The following is an 18556-nucleotide window of genomic DNA, read 5'->3' on the forward strand; positions in this document are numbered from 1 at the left end:
ACACAGAACCCCAGCAAAAAAGATATTGGCCTGCTGAAGACCAGAAACTATTGTTTGTAATGCTGATAGTTTACCTAATTTTGATCGATTTGCTATCAGTTTTTTTTCCTTCATCACAAGTTTCCCACTCAGAGGTCTTCAATTAAAATTATGTTTATGGTCTGTAGCATGTACAGCTTAAATTACAGGTGATTAGATTGGTTTTTAAACAGGAATTTGTGCAAGTATGGGTAGGGAAGCTAAGTAAGTGTAGATTACATTTGTATGACTATTGAATTAATCAGGCTAAGCTCAAACAGTCAGAGACATAAATATTATTTCATGAGGTTGGGTTTAGGCAAACTTTAAAAAAAATGACAGAATGGTTAGCATCTCTTTAATTTTCTAAAACTATTTCCCATTGAATCACTGAGTGATAAGAATGTTGCTTTGCACAAAAAGTGGGAAATTCTAATCCTTCACTATTTTGGAATGTATTGCCAGAAATGGCACGTTGACACTCGAGAGTTAAGTGGAGATTTGCTGCATTGTTGTTACGTATTTTGTCAGGTTTCTTCTCCAAAGAGCACTCTTGGCCAGATTTTCACAGGAAAGATAATGAGACTTGTTTTGTTCAGATGTGAAAAGAACAACCACCATTTTTAGGCATTCCTCGGCTCTTCAGAGCACCCAGATCAGATGATATGCAAATGATCACTAGCAGTATTGGCTGAAAGAACATCCAATCGGCTCTTTATCTTCTGGCGACTTTATTCCCAGAATGACTTCACCATGGAGACAGGTTAAAGAAATATAGATGCAGTCGGGAGGTCAGTTAATCCCTCAAATACTGAAAAGCCAAAATGTTCACAGGGGGAATTCATTTTAAAACTAAATAAAAAGGATGATCTTTGTTTCCTTGATTCAGCAGTTCTGTAAAATGGCAGGAACTTGTTTTACCATCCATAAGCTACATGCAGTAATCTGAGCTCTCATTGATTCAGGTGAATTAATTCCTTAGTATTATAAGTAAACATGAATATAAATGAATACTAAATTTGATTCTGAAATTCACTGGTATTTCTCCAAATATCATGAATTACCTTTTGACATCAGTTACTTCTATGATGTTACAAAAGAAAACTGTACATTTTTAGGTAAAATAATAAGCAAGTTATCAGCCACACAAATTATCTGGAAACTGAATATTTTAAGGAAATTTTGGAAGTAAAAATATTATGTTATAAATTTTGGGAAAATTTGATTTTGCAAAAATATGTCTCAGTATTTGAAGAGATGTTGTGATTCTCTTTCTACAACTGCTGATGATTAATAATAGTTCAGTGCATTGGTCATATAAATATTTTGATTTATTAGCATTTTCCTACTTTTATTAAAATTAAATAGGTATTGATCAAAGATTAACTCCATCTAAAAATTAATCATGAAATTCAATAGCCTCAGAAAACAGCTTCGTAGAATAAAGACTAAAACTCGCATACACTGATTTCCTTGTGCAATTGCTTGACAATAGCATAGGGGTGCACTAAAGATCCATTATTATGCCAGTTCACTCACAGGCCACATTCTGGACTCCAATAGGCTTTCAAAAGTAATTATATATTCATAAAGACTATAAAACTATAATAATGTACATTTTGAGATACCAGGTTCTACAAAATTTAATGATCTTTTCCTAAAATGGTGTGCTTTTTTGCAGTTACTAATAGCAGGAATGCATATTTGATGATGTGCTGGCCAATAATACCTTATGAGTTTCAATTTTCATGTATGTTAGTAAGGAAACTTTACCAAGGTCTATAAAATGTATTGAGTCTAGTCCATTGAAATTTCACATGTTCACCAGCACTTTATGAAAACCATAATAAAATTATCTATTTGTTCTCAAAACTGCTTTATCCACCTGTAGATTATGTTTTCATTGCACATTCATTGCTAAAAGTATAATAGTCCATCTCTGAATATGTATTACAAATATAACCCTATATGTCATTCAAATAATTAATTAATAAGGCCAATTTCATAGAATGCAAGTAGTACAATTTTCAAACCTAGGATAGTAAAATTCACCACTAACATCTACTACCAACCCACTGATGGCCACAACTACTACTGTACTATACATCTCCTCCCACCCTGTCATTTGCAAGGATGCCATTTCTTTTTCTCAATTCCTCCACCTCCGTCGGTTCTCAGTAGGAACCTTCCACTCTAGCACTTCTGAGATCTTTACCTTTGCCAGAAAACAGAGCATTCATGCCCCCCACTACATAATTTCTTTTTCCCATGTTTCTGCCCTTACCCCATCTGTCTCCAAGAAGAACAGGAATAGAACTCTTCTCATTCACACCTACCAACAAATCACCTGCTCATTTAGCATATCACTCTTCACAACTATCTAGCTACATTGTCCCCTCCCCTCTTTTCCACTTTCTGCAGGGATCACTCTCTCCAGACTCCCTAGTCCACTCATCCTTCCCACATACCATTTTTCCTCCACAACACTTTCCACTGTAACTGTAAAAGGTATAACACCTGTCCTTGCATGTCTTCCCTCACCACTATCCAGGGCCCTAAACAGGTGAAACAGTCTTTCATATGCATATCCCCCAACATCATTGATTGCATCCTTTGCTCCCATTGTGGCCTCCTCTGCATTAGTAAGATTGGACACAGATTGGGTGACCACCTTCATTCCATCCATCATGGCCATCTGGATCTCATTCTTGCCAGACATTTTAATTCTTCCTCCCACTCCCATAACAACATGCTGGTCCTCAGCCTTCTCAATTGCCAATTTGAAGCTAAATGCAAATTGGGGAAATGGTACCTCTCATTTCAGCTGGACAGTTTGCAACCTGGTGGTATGAACATTGAGTTCTCCAACTTTCAGTAACTATTTCTTTTCTGTCCCTTTTATCTCCCCTCCTAATCTACCTAGCTTCTATTACCTTGCCTTTTTCTCCTCCTCTACGCTTCCCATTTACTCATCCACCCTTGTACTCCTCCACAGCTCTCCTCTCTTTGCACACCTTTCTCCCTTTATTCAGTTTTCTACTTTCCTCTCCTATTAGATTGCATCCATCTTCTCCCAGCTTCCAGTGCACTCTTCTCTCCCCTATTTACCTGCCAACCCCAACCCTTCATTTGGATCCACCAATCACCTACCTGCTTTCACTGCACCCCTTCCCTCTACCTTTTTGTACTGGCTATCCTCCTCTATCTTTCTAATAGATGAACGGTCTCAACCCAAAACATTGGCTCTCCATTTTCCTCCATAGATGCTGCCTGATTTGCTGAGCTCCTCCAGTGTTTTGTATTTGCCTTAACCAGCTGATTATTTCAGATATGCATGTGGCATGGTTGTGGAGAAGACAGTGCTATATTGACCAGACAGCACAAATCATACAATAAGCTAGAAGCTTTTCTGTTGCCCTGACAAAAGTCACCACATAACTCAGTGTCACAAGTTACTACAGTCACTTAGCTTCAGTAGGACTGGTGTGGGGTTTAGGGTGATTAATAAATAAAATAAATTTAATTACATTCACAAAGTTAAATCAATTTGTTTTATAGTTTGGGGAACTAAAAGCATTGTGGTTCCAGATAAGAGTTATTAAATCAGGATTTTAGAAAGGGAAAAAATAGCTATTTATTCTTGATTACAGTTCTGTGTATTCTAGAAGGCTGCATCCTTTATTTCAATCTTTTATATTTAGATACTAGAATGATAAAATGCAGACTACAAGGACTGTTTCATTAACTAGCTAATGCTATTTATTGTCTCTTTTAGTCAGAACTTGGCAAGCCGAAAAGGAATGGCACTAAACTACCAGGACCAAATTATGTGTATGGGACATATCACAGAGTCTTTGATGGTGGAGTTCCTGCAGGTAATGAGGCACAGTTTTGAATTTTATGTTGTAGAAGTCTTAGGGCTAACTTTAATACTGTCATAGAATTGAAAGAACCATTCAGAGTATTGGGTCAATGTTACCAAAGAATGGATTTCAAGATGAATCCCATTTCCCAGCTTTTGGCCTATAGCTCTCTATGTAATACTGTTCAAATGCTTGCCTGGATGCTTCTTAAATTTGGTGATGACTTTTTTCCCCTCTCTGTCTCACTTTCAGGCAGTGAGTTTCAAATCACAACTGCCCATTAGTGAAAAAATATTTTTCTCAATGCCTCTTATCCTGGTTATTGACCTCTCTGGTAGGGGAAATAGATCCATATAAATTATGATGTCAAAGCCCCTCATCATTTTATATAGTTTAATTCAATCTCTCCAGTACTGTTTGTTATTAAGAAAATGACCTAACCAGCTTTATCTTCTGACAAGTGTAATGTGTACTCAGTTTTTCTTTCCAAAAATGTCCAATCTACTATGTATTCCTAGCATTTTCTGTTTTTATTTCAGATTTCCAGTACCTGCACTTTTTTAAAATCATTTATTATGGATTCCTTGTTTGTCTTCCTTAAATGCTTTACCTCACACTTCTATTGTTTTTCAAATACCACTTTTCATATTTGCTTCACCAGTCCATTAATATTCTCCTGTAACATCGGACTTGTCTACTCACTATTAACCACTGCGCTAATGTTCATATACTCAGCAAATCTCTCTTTTTTTTTGGCACCCCTACATTTGTCTATAGAATTTGTACATGCCACAAAAGACAACAAACCTAATACAGTATGCCACTGCATTCCCCTGCACGGTAAGTAAAATTTCTCTTTAGCAGAAAGTGGAGGATAATGCTATCGAGGCAATTTTTAAATCTAGCTTGCTGCTTTCCTTAGCATTCCACAAGACTTTAGTTTCTGGATCGACATATCATGTGAGACTGCCAATACCTTGCTAAGGTCCAAGTAACCTACATTAAATAAGCTACACTCATGGATATTATTTGCTGTCTGCTCAAAACGCATACTGACTAACATTTATTAAACATTCTCTCTTCAAGTACTAACTAATACTCCTCCCCTTTTTTATCTCTCTAACAATTTGCCCACCACCATGGTGAGATTGTGACTTATAACTTAGTCCAGCCATTTTTAAACAAATTATCACAACAGCCAGACCTCCAATATCTTGTCTGTCACCAAAGGGCATTGGAAGTTTGTAGCTTATTCTGTCCTTGCTCTCTCTTCTTTTAAGACCCAAGCTTGCATCTTGGCAATCTTCATTCATAGGCTGGGGTTGACTTTGCCCTGAATGATTATTACTTAACACAGGAATCCTTTTTTTTTGCTCCCTGGATTGACTACTAAATCTGCATCATACCCAAGACCTTTAGCACATTTCAGTCTCACATATGGCAGAATTTTGGGATGAACCACTGAACTAGGATCAGCAGTTGGGAAGATATGCTGCATTGGGAATCATCATTACAGATCAAGAAAACAGTATTTTGGAGAGCAAGGGATATTATGGGGGTTGGGGAGGTCAAGAACCAACATTAAGTAGCTAAATCAAGAATTAGCTTTAGGAAATCAGTTTTATGAGAGTGATCAAGTTGTGACTTTAAGAAGGGCATTGGGGATCAGGATTGGAGAGAGAAATTGCAGAGAGTTTAATGGCATGGATTGGGTATTGGCATTATAGAGAGAAATAGGGCCTTGATTACTGAGAGGGTTCCAGGACTCAGCATTTTCAGTGCAGGGGATTGTAGCTCCAAGGCAGCAATCAAGGAATCAGGGAGCAAACTGGGGATCAAAGTGTGGTTATGCAGGAATGGTGCAGGGAGCCAAAGGATAAATGTAAATAATCTGTGCTGTGATAAAAAGACTTTCTCTTGTGGCTCCCAATTATGGGTGAACTTACGGCACATTACTAAAGTTCTCTTGCAGTTCATTACACACATCATTCAGCGTACCTTTGGCACGGAAATCAGATCAGGAGTGCAAGGGTGACTCATATTAACAAGCACATCGTTGAATTTTTTAATGACATGATAACAAACATTCTAAATTGGTTTCACATTTCATTTGGTTGCACAATACTGAAGAATGAAAGAAACTATAAATGGAGGGAAAAAATTGTGAACGAGATTGGGCATGGTATCAGTTCATTTAATAATAGGTCAGGAAAGAAAATTTGCGCTTCTGTACATGTAACATTTTAAGATGAGTTTTCAATTTTTTTTTTAAACTCAGCTATTGGTCAATGGCGAAGTACCCAACCCAAAGCACAGGCAAAGCTGCAAAAACTGAAGCGTAACTTTGCTACACTAAACAAAGCAGCAATTAAAGCTGGACTGGTAACTCCACGAGAGATCTACCAATTCAGGGCAACACATGACATTGGAAATATAACACATAAAGAAGAAAAGAAAGAGCCTGTGCTTCCTGATATAACTCATGGAATGTCCACCCGGTAAGACATTAAAAATATATCCTTATTTTAATCATTACTGCCTATAACCATAAGACATGGGAATGGAATTAGGCCATTCAGCCTGTTGAATCTTCTCCACCATTCTGTCATAAGAGATAATACATCACCTTCAACCCTATTCTCCTGCCTTTTCCCCATCATTTTTTACACCCTGACTAACCAGGAACCTAGCCGCTGGTGGTGTAGTGTCAGCCATATCGCTTAGGTGCGTAGTCCTGGGTTAATATCCAACCGTCTCCTTGCACACTTTCCATCCCTATTGGGTTGAGTGTCGATCTAGCAACTCAATCTCATAAAAAAGACAAAATACTAAAGAAACAGCAAGGTTGCCACCTGATGCGTCACAAGGCACAGGAAGGAGCAACAGCCAAGAACCTATCAACCTCCATTTCAAATATCCCCAATGCCTTGGCCTCCACAGCTGTCCATGGCAAAGAATTGCACAAATTCACCATCCTCTGGTGAAAGATATTCCTTCTCATCTCTGTTCTGAATGGATATCCCTCTATGCTAAGGCTATGTACTCTGGTCCTAGACTCACCCACTATTGGAAACATCCTCTCCACATCTACTCTGTCTAGGCCTTTCAGCATTCAATAGGTTTCAATGAGATCCCCCTTCATTCTTCTGGTGAGTACAGGCCAGCCATCAAATGCTCCTCACACATTAACCCTTTCATTCCTGGATTCATTCTTGTGAACCTCTTTTGAACCCTCTTCAATGCCAGCACATTTTTTCTTAGATAAGGGGCCCAAAACTGCTTATAGTACTACAAGTACAGTCTAACCAATGCCTTATAAAGCCTCAGTATCATTTCCTTGCTCTTATATTTTAGTGTTCTTGAAATGACTGCTAGCATTTCATTAGCCTTTCTTACCATTGACGCAACTTGCAAGTTAACCTTTAGGGTATTCTGTACAAGGACTCTGAAGTCCTTATGTATCTCTGATTTTTGAGTTTTCTCCCCATTTAGAAAATAGTCTACGCCCTTATTCCTCCTACCAAAATATGTGATCATACACTTCCCTACACTACATTCCAGCTGCCACTTCTTTACCTATTCTCCAAATCTGTCCAAGTCCTTCTGCATGATCCCTGCTACCTCAACACTACCTGTCCCTCCCTCCACCTGTCTTTGTATCATCTGCAAACTTGGCCACAAAGTCATCAATTCTGTCATCCAAATCATTGACATACAACATGAAAAGAAGCAGTCCCTATACTGACTCCTGCAGAACACCACTGCTCTCTATCAATTAATGAAACTAGCCAATTTGTTTTTAAATCCATGCTAGTATCTTTCCTCTAATACCATGGTCTCTTATCTTGTTAAGCAGCCTCATGTACAGCATCTTGTCAAAGGTTTACTTTATGAATCTCCTTTATTCTTCCCTGAAGATAATGAGGATGTTAATGATGTGTTCTCATTAATGTGGCACATCACACATCTCAAAAAACAAACGGTGAAAAGCTGGTGAAAATTGGCTTGCCCTGAGTGGAGCAATTATTTACAAATTTCTGGTTGCAAAATTATTTATTGAGATGGAGCAATGTAGCTCAGGACAAGAGGTAGGCAGAGGACAAGACCACAGCTAGAAGCTGTACTTTAGCTCCCCTTGCTTCAATGAAAAAGTCTGTGGCAGATTTTCCTTCATTCTATTAAGAACTGTGACCTGGATGCACTAGCATAGACATTCAATCATGTGTTGCAGTTTATTTTTATATTAACCAATTTGCATTATCTGGAATGAACTGTGATTTCAGGCTCATTTTACTTCACTCATAACTGGGCAATTGGGAGCACACGTTTGTATTTGCACATATGAAAGTTTGTGTGTGAGGGCGGGAAAGGGGCTTGTTTTACCATTGTTCTTTTGTTTGTTTTGTGGCTGCTGCTCATGTTGTTCCACTGAACATGGTGGGCATGCGATGCTGGTGCCAGAATATGTGGCAACACATGGGAGCTGTCCACAGCACATCCTTGGATGACTCTCCCTCCTGCCTCTTTTCTGGCCATGGCGATAAACCTTAGTCCACCTAAAGGTACCATACCTGTTTGCTTGAAAGTTAAGTCAGCCAAGTCCATCATAAGATCATGAAATCTGTAGATCATTAAATTGATTTAAAAGTACATTGATTAAGGGGAAATTACATGCTGTAGATTTCAGTGAAAGTAATTCTTTTCCTCGTTTTTCACATACCATAGCTACGATTGTGATCTAACACAAAATAAAAAGTTATTTGTGTTCTTTTATTCTGAGATTTCAAATTGGACCTTGGAATAATTTACTCTGCCTCTTTTGTAACTTCATTTTTTGTCAATTTTTCAAGGTGTTTAATCCCATTGATCCTATTCTTTTCAAAGATCTGCTTGTTTGTCAATTATTCATACCTCATTTAATTTTTGTAACCATGTGCTTCTAACTTTAGCCACAGATATGAAAGTGCTTGTGCCAAATGGGTAGTTAAAATTATAAGAGGCAGGTCAAGGTCAGGTGACTAATCTGCTGCCAGACGATGGATAAATTGCTGAAGCAGTTAAGGAGACAATGACTATTATTTTTAAACAGGATTCCTACTTACAACCCATATTGCCTAAAAGGTAAAATGACATTAAAATGTTCTGATTATGGAGCAAAGGAGTTGCAGTGCTTTTACCACATTACCAAGTTGATCTGCTAATCTACAGTTCCATGATTACCCAACTCCACAAACACCAACCCTCCACTAGTGACCAGCCCTCCTCAATCTCTGCAAACCCCCACCACCAGTACTGACTGCCCTCAAGATTGCTGCCTCAGTGTCACTCTGATCTCAACACTAATCTGATTTCCCCATCACTACTCCTGAAGTCCAGCACTCCTTTGATCAATCTCTGCAGCTCCCCTTCCTGACCCATCCCTCCATGGCCCTTAATCCCTTCGAGTTTCCCTTCTCATTTCTTTCTGACACCTTAGTGAAAATCTTTGAACTTCCCATCATTCCTCCAAGCAAAAAAAAACCAAAAATCATACCTCTCAATCAGAGTTTGTACAAATAAGTACACATGCCATTGGGCTAAAACTTAAAATGCAGAATATTAAATATTGACACACCCAGGACTTTTATTTTCCATGCTGGCAAACATTTGCATACAAACTAGTGCTGAATGTTACCGACAACTGATCATCATTTTCACAAATCTGACTGAAAACCTGCAAGCAAACACAAAATGCTGGAGGAACTCAGCAGGCCAGGCAGCATCTATGGAAAAAAGTGCAGTCGATGTTTTGGGCAGAAACCCTTTGGCAGGACCTGGGGTTCGTTTCAATGAAGAATTAGGTTCAAAATCCAGGTGAATGTCTTAACAAAATTTAATATTTAGGTATATGAATATTAAATTTATTGCACAAGTGATGAACTTTGACATTATGGAGATGCAAGCATTAAAGGGAGATATTGTATTTACCTGGAGGGTGTTAGAAAATGTTATCAAGTTAGATATGTCTATCCATGGCCTCCTCTACTGTCAAGATGAAGTCAGTCTCAGATTGGAGGAACAACACCTTATATTCCGTCTGGGTAGTCTCCAACCTGATGGCATGAACATTGATTTCTCTAACTTCTGTTAATGCCCCTCCTCCCATTCTTGCCCCTTCCCTTATTTATCTCACCCACCCCCCTTTTTTCTTTTCTCTCACTTTTTCTCTGTCCCTCTCAGAATCACTCCTTCCCTGCTCTCCATCTCCCTCTGGTGTTCCCCTCCCCCTTTCTTTCTCCCTAGACCTCCCGTCCCATGACCCTCTCCCTTTTCCAGTTGTGTATTCCTTTTGCCAATCACCTTTCCAGCTCTTGGCTTCATCCTTCCCCTTCCTGCCTTCTCCTAGCATTTCAAATCTCCCTCTCCCCCTCCCACTTTCAAATCTCTTACTATCTCTTCTTTCAGTTAGTCCTGATGAAGGGTCTCAGCCTGAAACGTCGACAGTGCTTCTTCCTATAGATGCTGCCTGCGGCGTTCCACCAGCATTTTGTGTGTGTTGCTAGCATATTTTCAAATATTTTAAAGCTAAATAATGAGGAAAATGTTGCATTGACTATTTTAAAATATTATGGGCAGAAATGTGTCAGCATGTCCAAAATGAGGGTGTTTTGCTTTTAAAAATCAGATTAAACTAAACTCGATAATTTTGCACAAATTTTGATATACTTTACCACCCAGCAGAAAATTATTTTTCAGCAGAACTTCTGTTCTCACTAGCACTTTTTTTCTGGTTTAAAATTGGTCCTGAACAGTGTCAGCAAAATGCATGTGCAGTGAGATTTTCCACCTCACTGGTCTGAAAAATGACAGTTCTTATTTACTTACAGAATAACTACGTTTTATTAACTGTGTTTCTCCTAAAGCATGCTGTCCAAAGGGTCAAACTGCATTCTTTGCTCTCACTCACATCATTGTGACCTCAAACATAACTTCACTTGTGTGCCTTGATTGCTTTGCTCAACAAGGTCAAGATCAATCTCCTAGCCTCAGGATTGTTCCAGACAGCTGCTGCTGATTTCTGCCTTATCTCAGATTTCCATGTTCACTGCTGCATTATGAATGTCAACTGAACTCCAAATTCAGGAAAAAAAATACTTTATCTACTTTTCCCTCAACCCAAGAAAGCAGGCAAACTCATATTCTTGTAATGTGGGCTTCCCCAAAATGCAGGAACACTGCTGTCATGTCTTTACAAAAATGTCTTTGGCAACTTTCTGCCAGCGGTGAAAGACTTTTGATCTGGATGATTTCCCTAGCCCCTTTGTACAAAGATTATACCTTTTGTGGTCATTGTTCTTCGCTAGTGTATCTGTACCCTTTAACTTTGGGAAACACTCTTCCAATTCCGAGTTCAGCAGTGGAAAGTGTATATTTTATTGTAGTATATCCCTTTGTGTTGGTGGCAAAGATGCCATCAATTGGGCCACATGCTGACAATTGTAATACATCAATAAAAAATGCCACACTGAATTTATTACTGTACATCAGATTCAACAGAGTTTTACCCCAACAAACATGGCAATGCTGTTCTGCAAATCCCATGAATGAAACTCTGGCTATTTGTTAGACTTTCAGTAATAACAATGAAGAAAACCACAATGCTGGTTCAACACCTCAGAAATGGCAAGGCCAAATTGCTAAAACCCTACTTTACTGGCAATTTAGTGACACTTATGGCATGTTAATTTTGAAAGGAAGCATTTCATAACACACCTTTGCAAAGATCACAAATTGGTACAGCTATAGTGTCAAAGAGTTATCTTGCATAGAACCAGGCCCTTTGGTCCAACTCCTCCATGTCAACAAAGTTGCTGAGCTGAGTTAGTCCCTTTTGCCAGCATTTGGCCAGTATCCCTCTTCTAAACCTTTCCTTTCCATGTGCCTGTCCAAATATATTTTAAACATTATAATTTTTACCTTTCACCTCCACCCTTTCTTAATGTGATGAGTCAGACTGGGTGCAACTCAAATTCTAGTGCTTGTTAGGCCAAAATTCTACCTAAAATCGTTCAGTCAAGTTGGCACATGTCATTTTTGGTTGAATATTTCCCCAAATGTTATCTATATTTTTTGACTTTTTAATGACTTCTTGATTTTATTAGTAACTGCTATCTATCAAAATAGACAATTACTACAGTGGTCTTAGTTTGATAGCAATCCCTCCACATTGTTTGTAAGGATGAAGGAGTGTGGATTTTACTCAGAAACAGATTAATCAAGCAATGTTTGGAAACATTACCTGAACCAAGATTGTGTAAACTGAAAGGCTTTCCTCTATGGAATGAAGAAAATATAAATATTCTACATAAATTTTTTTGTTGTAGTTGAGGATTATAACTGGAATATATAACCACTGTGATGTCAGAATTTCAGGAAATAATCTGATTGAATTAAATTATAATTTAGATTCTGGACAGAAGAAAAAATGCATGGGGCCTGTTGGTACTGAATACCAGAGCTGCATTGTATTATCTTGCCTACTAAAGTTTGGCTCCTGCAACTCCCCACAAAGTAACCTGGAGATAACAGCAATGCTGAAGGGGATGCATCAAATATAAACCAGGTGTTCACCACAGGGAGGCATTCTGATCTGCTCTGAAACCTCTCAGTTGGCATTTACAGAGCGCAATTAGCAAAGGACTGGAATTTGTGCCTACTAGCCCCTGCCAGGGATACAGTGTTTAGGGGAACAAGACGACAAATAACATGAAAAATCTACAATGTTGTACCTGTTGCGTAGGATAATATTGAATAAAATCCAAAGATGGATTTACCTTCTCAAAGCAATAATGATCCAAGCTTGGCACAATAGATTTTCTTAAAAGCTGATTGCTATTGTACAGGTAAGTCATAGTTACATTTGCTATTTTTAAAGCAAATTATCACTGTCTTGAATTGCTGAAAATGTACATGTTTAATGTAGTAATAAATCAGGAATATTAGTGCATAATTTTGTTAGCATTTATGTACATAGAAAGTTGTTGAACATGTTTTGTTCAGAATAGAGAAACTCTTTGCTTTTATCGTGCTGAATGCCTGGTGAGAAGAAAGTAGATGGAAGTCATCATTGTGAATGAATGTTTAAGATAGCATGTAACGTGGCACATAATGCAAGCCAAAAGATAATTAGCTCTGACATCAAGCTCCATCTTCTTCAGCCAGCAAAGGTTAACCGAGGCAGACTCTTCTGCCTTGGGGCCAAAACAGAGTTTGGCTGTCTTCCTTTGAACCTTGGCCACTGGTTTCATTGCAGTACTTGCCAGGTTCTCCCCCTGTCACCCAAGTGACACATAATCCATTTGAATCAAAACATTGTACCAAAATAAAATAATATTTCTATATTCCTTACCTGGGACTTTCTCTTCATTAGCCATAGAAATGGTTTATATTTCTGTATATATCAGTATCTCACAATGCTTTTTGAAAGTCTTTAAATACTTCACTTGCCGTGTGCTCATTTATACCCCAAGGTTTTTTTTATTCCAATGCACATGGTTAAATTAGCAGTAACCAAATCAATGGTGAAATGCAAAGACATCTACATGAAATTGCCATGTGAGGGGCATGCAAACACCTCAAACTAATGTATAATTTTTGTATCGGTTCATGGGGAGTCCAGGATATTTATGTCTTCTGCAACTACTCAGTCTGTATGAGCATCTGTTAGTGACTGCCTAAGTTTAGCAAAAGCAGGTGGGTATCAAAGTCCAAAGTAAATACATTATCAGAGTACATATATGTCACCATGTACAATACAGCCCTGAGATTCATTTTCTTGCAGGCATACTCCAAGTCCAATAACCTTAAAAGAATGAGTGCATTGATTAATTATGAACAATTAACTTTTGGCAACGTCAAAGGTAGAAGCAAAGTTCAAGCTGTATTTTGGAAAAAATATCAAGTGACCAAAACAGCTTTACATTGGTAATAAGGTGTTTATTGGAATCCTTTTACCTAAAGCCCTTACGTGCTCATAAAAGTTTTGATGGAACTTGAAATATAAATTAGCATTTGGTTATTCATTAGAATCATACTTCACAAAAACAAGCCCCTTGACCCAATTGGCCCATGCTGACCATTGTTCCTATCTGAACTAGACCCATGTGTTGACATTCATTCCATATCCATCTAAGCCCATCCAAGTACCTTTTAATTTTGTTAACGTACCTGAATCATCCACTTCCCCTGGCAACTCAGTACACATACTGACCGCTATCTAGGTGAAAATGTTTCCTCTCTGGTTGAAAAAGTTGCCCTTAAGATTCCTATTAAATCTCTTCCCTCTCACCTTAAACCTTAACCATCTTGTCTTGACTATATGCATTGATCCTATCTATGCCTCTTGTAATCTTATGTATCTCAATAAGATCACCCTTCATTCTTCAATACTCCAATGAAAAAAATTCCAACCTGTTCAACCTCCCTCCAAAACTCAGACCCTCAAATCCCAGCAACATCCTTGTAAAGTTGTTTAGTTCTGGGAAATCTCAGGTTTATAAAGTCTCAGCATTAAGGATGTAATGCTGAGGCTTTACAAGGCTTTGGTCAGACACTCTTCAAATATTGTGAGCCGTTTTGGGCCCCTTATCTAAGTATGTGCTGGCACTGGAGAGGGTCCAAAGGAGGTTCCCAAGAATGATCTCAGGAATGAAAGTAGCATTTGACGAGCATTTGTTGGCTCTGGGCCTATACTCACTGGAGTTTAGAAAAATGAGTAGAAATCTCATTGAAATCTGTCAGATATTGGAAGGCCTAGATGGAGTGGATGTGGAGAGGACTGTGGGGAAGTCCAGGACCAGAGGGCACAGCCTCAGAATACAAGGACATCCCCTTAGAACAGAGATGAGGAGGAATTTCTTTATTGAGAGGGTGTTGAATCTGTGGAGTTTATTGCTACAGACAGCTATGAGAGGCCAGATCATTGGTCTATTTAAAGCAGAGGTTGATAGGTAACGGCATCAAAGGTTACAGATAGAAGGCAGGAGAATAGGGCTGAGGGGGAAAATAAATCAGCAATGATTGAGTGACAGAGCAGATTCAATGAGCTGAATGGCCTAATTCTGCTCCTATGTCTTATGGACTTAACTTTCCATGTTAAATAAGAATTTATGTTTGTTCTTGCTGAGCTGCCATTTCAAAGGATCCAATGCAGAGGCAACAGGACAAGTAGAGTTGCATCCACCAGCACTTTTTTTTATATATAAAAAACCTGTCCTGGGACTAAATATTGGAATGATTTGACTGAATGTAATTATTAATTCCTTTTGTTAACTTGTCATTGGTGCAGAAAGCTCACTATTAAAAAAAACAGAACACATACATTTCATTTTTGTGTAACCTTTGTGGTTTAATAATTAATAACAAACAATACTAAACTTATTAAATGCCTTCGAGGATTATCGTATGATCATTTGGACTTAAATGAAAAATGATTGAAAAAAAGATTTTGAAACATTCATAGAGTACTTTTCAGGATTAAATTACACTGGACTTGTGGAGCTTTGCTTTCTAAATGATGAAGTGGATTTTCACAATTCTTGTATTCACTCACTATGTTTTCAGTGAGGGTTTCTGCAAATCCTACTCCTGAAATTGTACTGGACCTGCAGGAGAAAACCCACTCACTGGAGATCTAGCTGTATAATCTAAAATAGATGACAGTATAGAGCCTACAAACATTTTCAAAAAAGTTACACTGGTAGGGGTTGCATGGCCAGGTTAAGAGACAACTAGAGAGACTACATTAAGGCAAGACTTCTGGTCTGGACATTATCAGCCCCAGGATACTGAAGGCCTGTGCAAGCCAGCTGACTGGTATTTTGCAACATCTTTACAATTTGAATCTGAGTCAGGAAAATATACTGGTGCTGTGGAAGACTTCCTGCTTGGTTCCTGTACCCAAGGCGGAGAGTTAAATTCCATCTGAACTTAATGTCTACAGACCAATTGCCCTCACATCTCATGTGATGAAGGTGCTGGAGAGGCTGGTCCTGACTTATTATTATTATGCCCCCCTTTATGTAGAGCCTTTTCTAACATTTTGTGTTTAAGATAGGAACTCCTGTTTGCATAATGTTCACATTTCATTTAGGTTTTAATCATACAAGTTATAAGGTTTCCTGCATCAGATATAACATTTTAGCCCGTGCTTTCATAAATCAAGTTTGAAAATCTTGTAATCATACCCGATAAGAAAAAAATGGTTTTAGTAAAAGAAAGATCAATGGTGGTGTGGTGAACTACATATACCTGTCTGGATACCCCCCCCCCCCCCCCCACCCGCTGACTGCTCCTGTGGCTCCTCTCACGGACCCCGGTATAAAGGCGATTGGAGACACAGCCCCAGCCTCAGTCTCCAGGATGTTGTGTGGTGGTCATTTGCTGCTTGTTCTTTCTTCCAGCCAATTAAAGCATATATCTCGCCTCACGTCTCCGAGAGTTATTGATGGTGCATCAGGTGGAGAAAAAGCTTCTAAATGCTTCTTTAATGGAGATACAATCAAAAATTTCTTTTCTCAAACTATACAATCAAGGCTTACCTACCCATTATGGTGGTTGTGTCTTCCTTGCTTGATCTCCCCCCACATCTATTATTTGTACCGGAGATAACTCTGTTTAAAGTCATAAAATTAATCAGGAGTGTAACAAATAACAAGAATGAGCATAGAGGAAAATGGGAATGGATAAAAACCATAATTTCAACAGCTCTTCAAAGATAGACTGAAGTGTAATCCAGATGACAATGGGATTATGAATAATTATAGGTACTCAGAGAAGAGTCCTTCCTTAGCAGATGATAGCAACAGCCTCCAACAGCCTCCAAAAAATAAGAAAAATGTCAACTTTACTTCATTGATAATGCTGCTTGGCAACCAAAGCAGTTGTATCATAAAAACCACAGCAAAAGAATTTTAGCTCTCCAATATACCAGGGACAACATGTCTGCCAGCAGGTCAGAGAGATTTTGATGGCAGTGTACTTGTTATAGCAGCTTAAACTCTGCAATGACATTAATATATCTTTATTGTGTTTCTCTATTGATTAGGCTGACTGGTTAACAACAACAACAAGCATGGTTCAGTTTTAAACCCAAAAATCATTAAAACTCTGAAATAAAACCACCATTATTGGAAATACTCAGCAGGTCGGGCAGCATTGGAGGACAGAGAAACAGAATTAACGTGTCAGGTCAAGGACCCTTTGTCATAACTGGGAAAGACAGACATTATTTTGAATGCTACAGGGGAGACAACAGTAAGTTTAGGTATAAGTTAGCTGGTCAATTAGAGGATAATTTTGCTTCTTTATTTGTATAATGTGCTGTTAATAGCAGCATTGAGGGACATGCGTTGCCAGTCTGGATGTACCAATTGAGGAAGAATAGCTCAGAAAAACTCATAGTTGAAATGACCAGCTCTATAGCTTCAATGCATATCACCATTTCTGAATGCAGATTGAGAAATTCAGTAATCTAAAGATGAAGACCATATGAAGTCCAGCAGGCACAGACAGAAAATGAGAGGTCCTTTACCAAGCTCACATTTGCCTTTTTACAACAGTGCAAGAGACCACAGACGAGATGGGTCAGAGATGGAGAATTAAAGTAACAGATAACTTGAAACTCGGGGTTACTTCTGCAGATCATAAAATCACCCATTCTTCATTGTAGAAGATTCCACATCCTGAACACTGAATGCAAGTTTGGAAGAGGTGCAAATGGATTAATGCTTCACCAGAAAAAAGAACTGTTAGGATTCCAGGATCATGTGATGGAAAGAGGTGAAATGTCAGGTGTAGCATTACATTGGAAAGAGCTGTTAGAGCAGGATTGTTTATGGGGACAGAAAGGTGGACCATTAGACCACTGGTGTTGGAATCTGAATATCCTTTGCAGTTTCCACAACTTCACCATCTGACCAAAACTGTTCCTGCAGATGAATCACCAATTGCACTTCTTTACTAATTTCGATAAAAGGTCTCTGACTTGAAGTATTAACTCTGAATCTTTATCAGTAGTTCTACACCTGACCTGCTGAGTTTTTCCAGAATTTTCAGCTTTCTCTTCAATTTCAGCCCCACCACTTCACAATGAAGGCATGATATTTGATGACCTTTTGAGGTACTTGCACAGCTGACAGGATGGTGTAGAGTGGCCATACAAAGACTACTTTCAAGTTCTCTGATGCATTGGTGGATGCTGCTGCTGCAAGGCCTTAATTGGTAATACCAAGAAGTTGATGCTAAAGAGTAGAAGTGTGTCCTCCTCCTCCTGGATTCAGTGCTGCAGATAATTATCACATAAGAATAGAAAATGCAGGCATAGCAATGCTTTTGCTATCTTGATATACGTTATCAGAATTCCTCTTAACTCTAACATATTTTCTCTAATACCTATTTGCCTTACAGGTTATTTCAGTTGTTCTTTGTCTGCTTATTTCTTCACATCTTCATTTGTTCAAGCATACAAATCTTTGAACTATGAACATCATGCCTTTCCCTTAAAGCTGTCATCAAAAAAAATATATACTCCATCCACCTCAACGAATGCTGTAATTCTCATTCATGTGCCTCTTCTTCCCTTCTTTATCAAAGAGCACAGAATCCTAGGTCATTCTCTGGCCCTTAGCCAGTCAACA

General features: G+C 38.5%; 1 protein-coding gene and 1 long non-coding RNA gene across 2 annotated transcripts in view; one reads left to right on the forward strand and one right to left on the reverse strand.

The window, feature by feature from the left end:
* Positions 1-18556, forward strand: part of cfap77 (cilia and flagella associated protein 77) — a 135085-nt gene that overhangs the window by 77545 nt on the left and 38984 nt on the right. The window contains exons 3-4 of the mRNA XM_059993790.1: positions 3794-3893; positions 6160-6379. Of these exons, the coding sequence (XP_059849773.1) occupies positions 3794-3893; positions 6160-6379 (320 nt within the window). The remainder of the gene's footprint in view (positions 1-3793; positions 3894-6159; positions 6380-18556) is intronic.
* LOC132407382 (uncharacterized) overlaps positions 1-18556 on the reverse strand; it is an 85385-nt gene that overhangs the window by 44093 nt on the left and 22736 nt on the right. The window lies entirely within an intron of this gene.

Source organism: Hypanus sabinus, chromosome 18 (assembly GCF_030144855.1).
Source record: "Hypanus sabinus isolate sHypSab1 chromosome 18, sHypSab1.hap1, whole genome shotgun sequence".
NCBI lineage: Eukaryota > Metazoa > Chordata > Chondrichthyes > Myliobatiformes > Dasyatidae > Hypanus > Hypanus sabinus.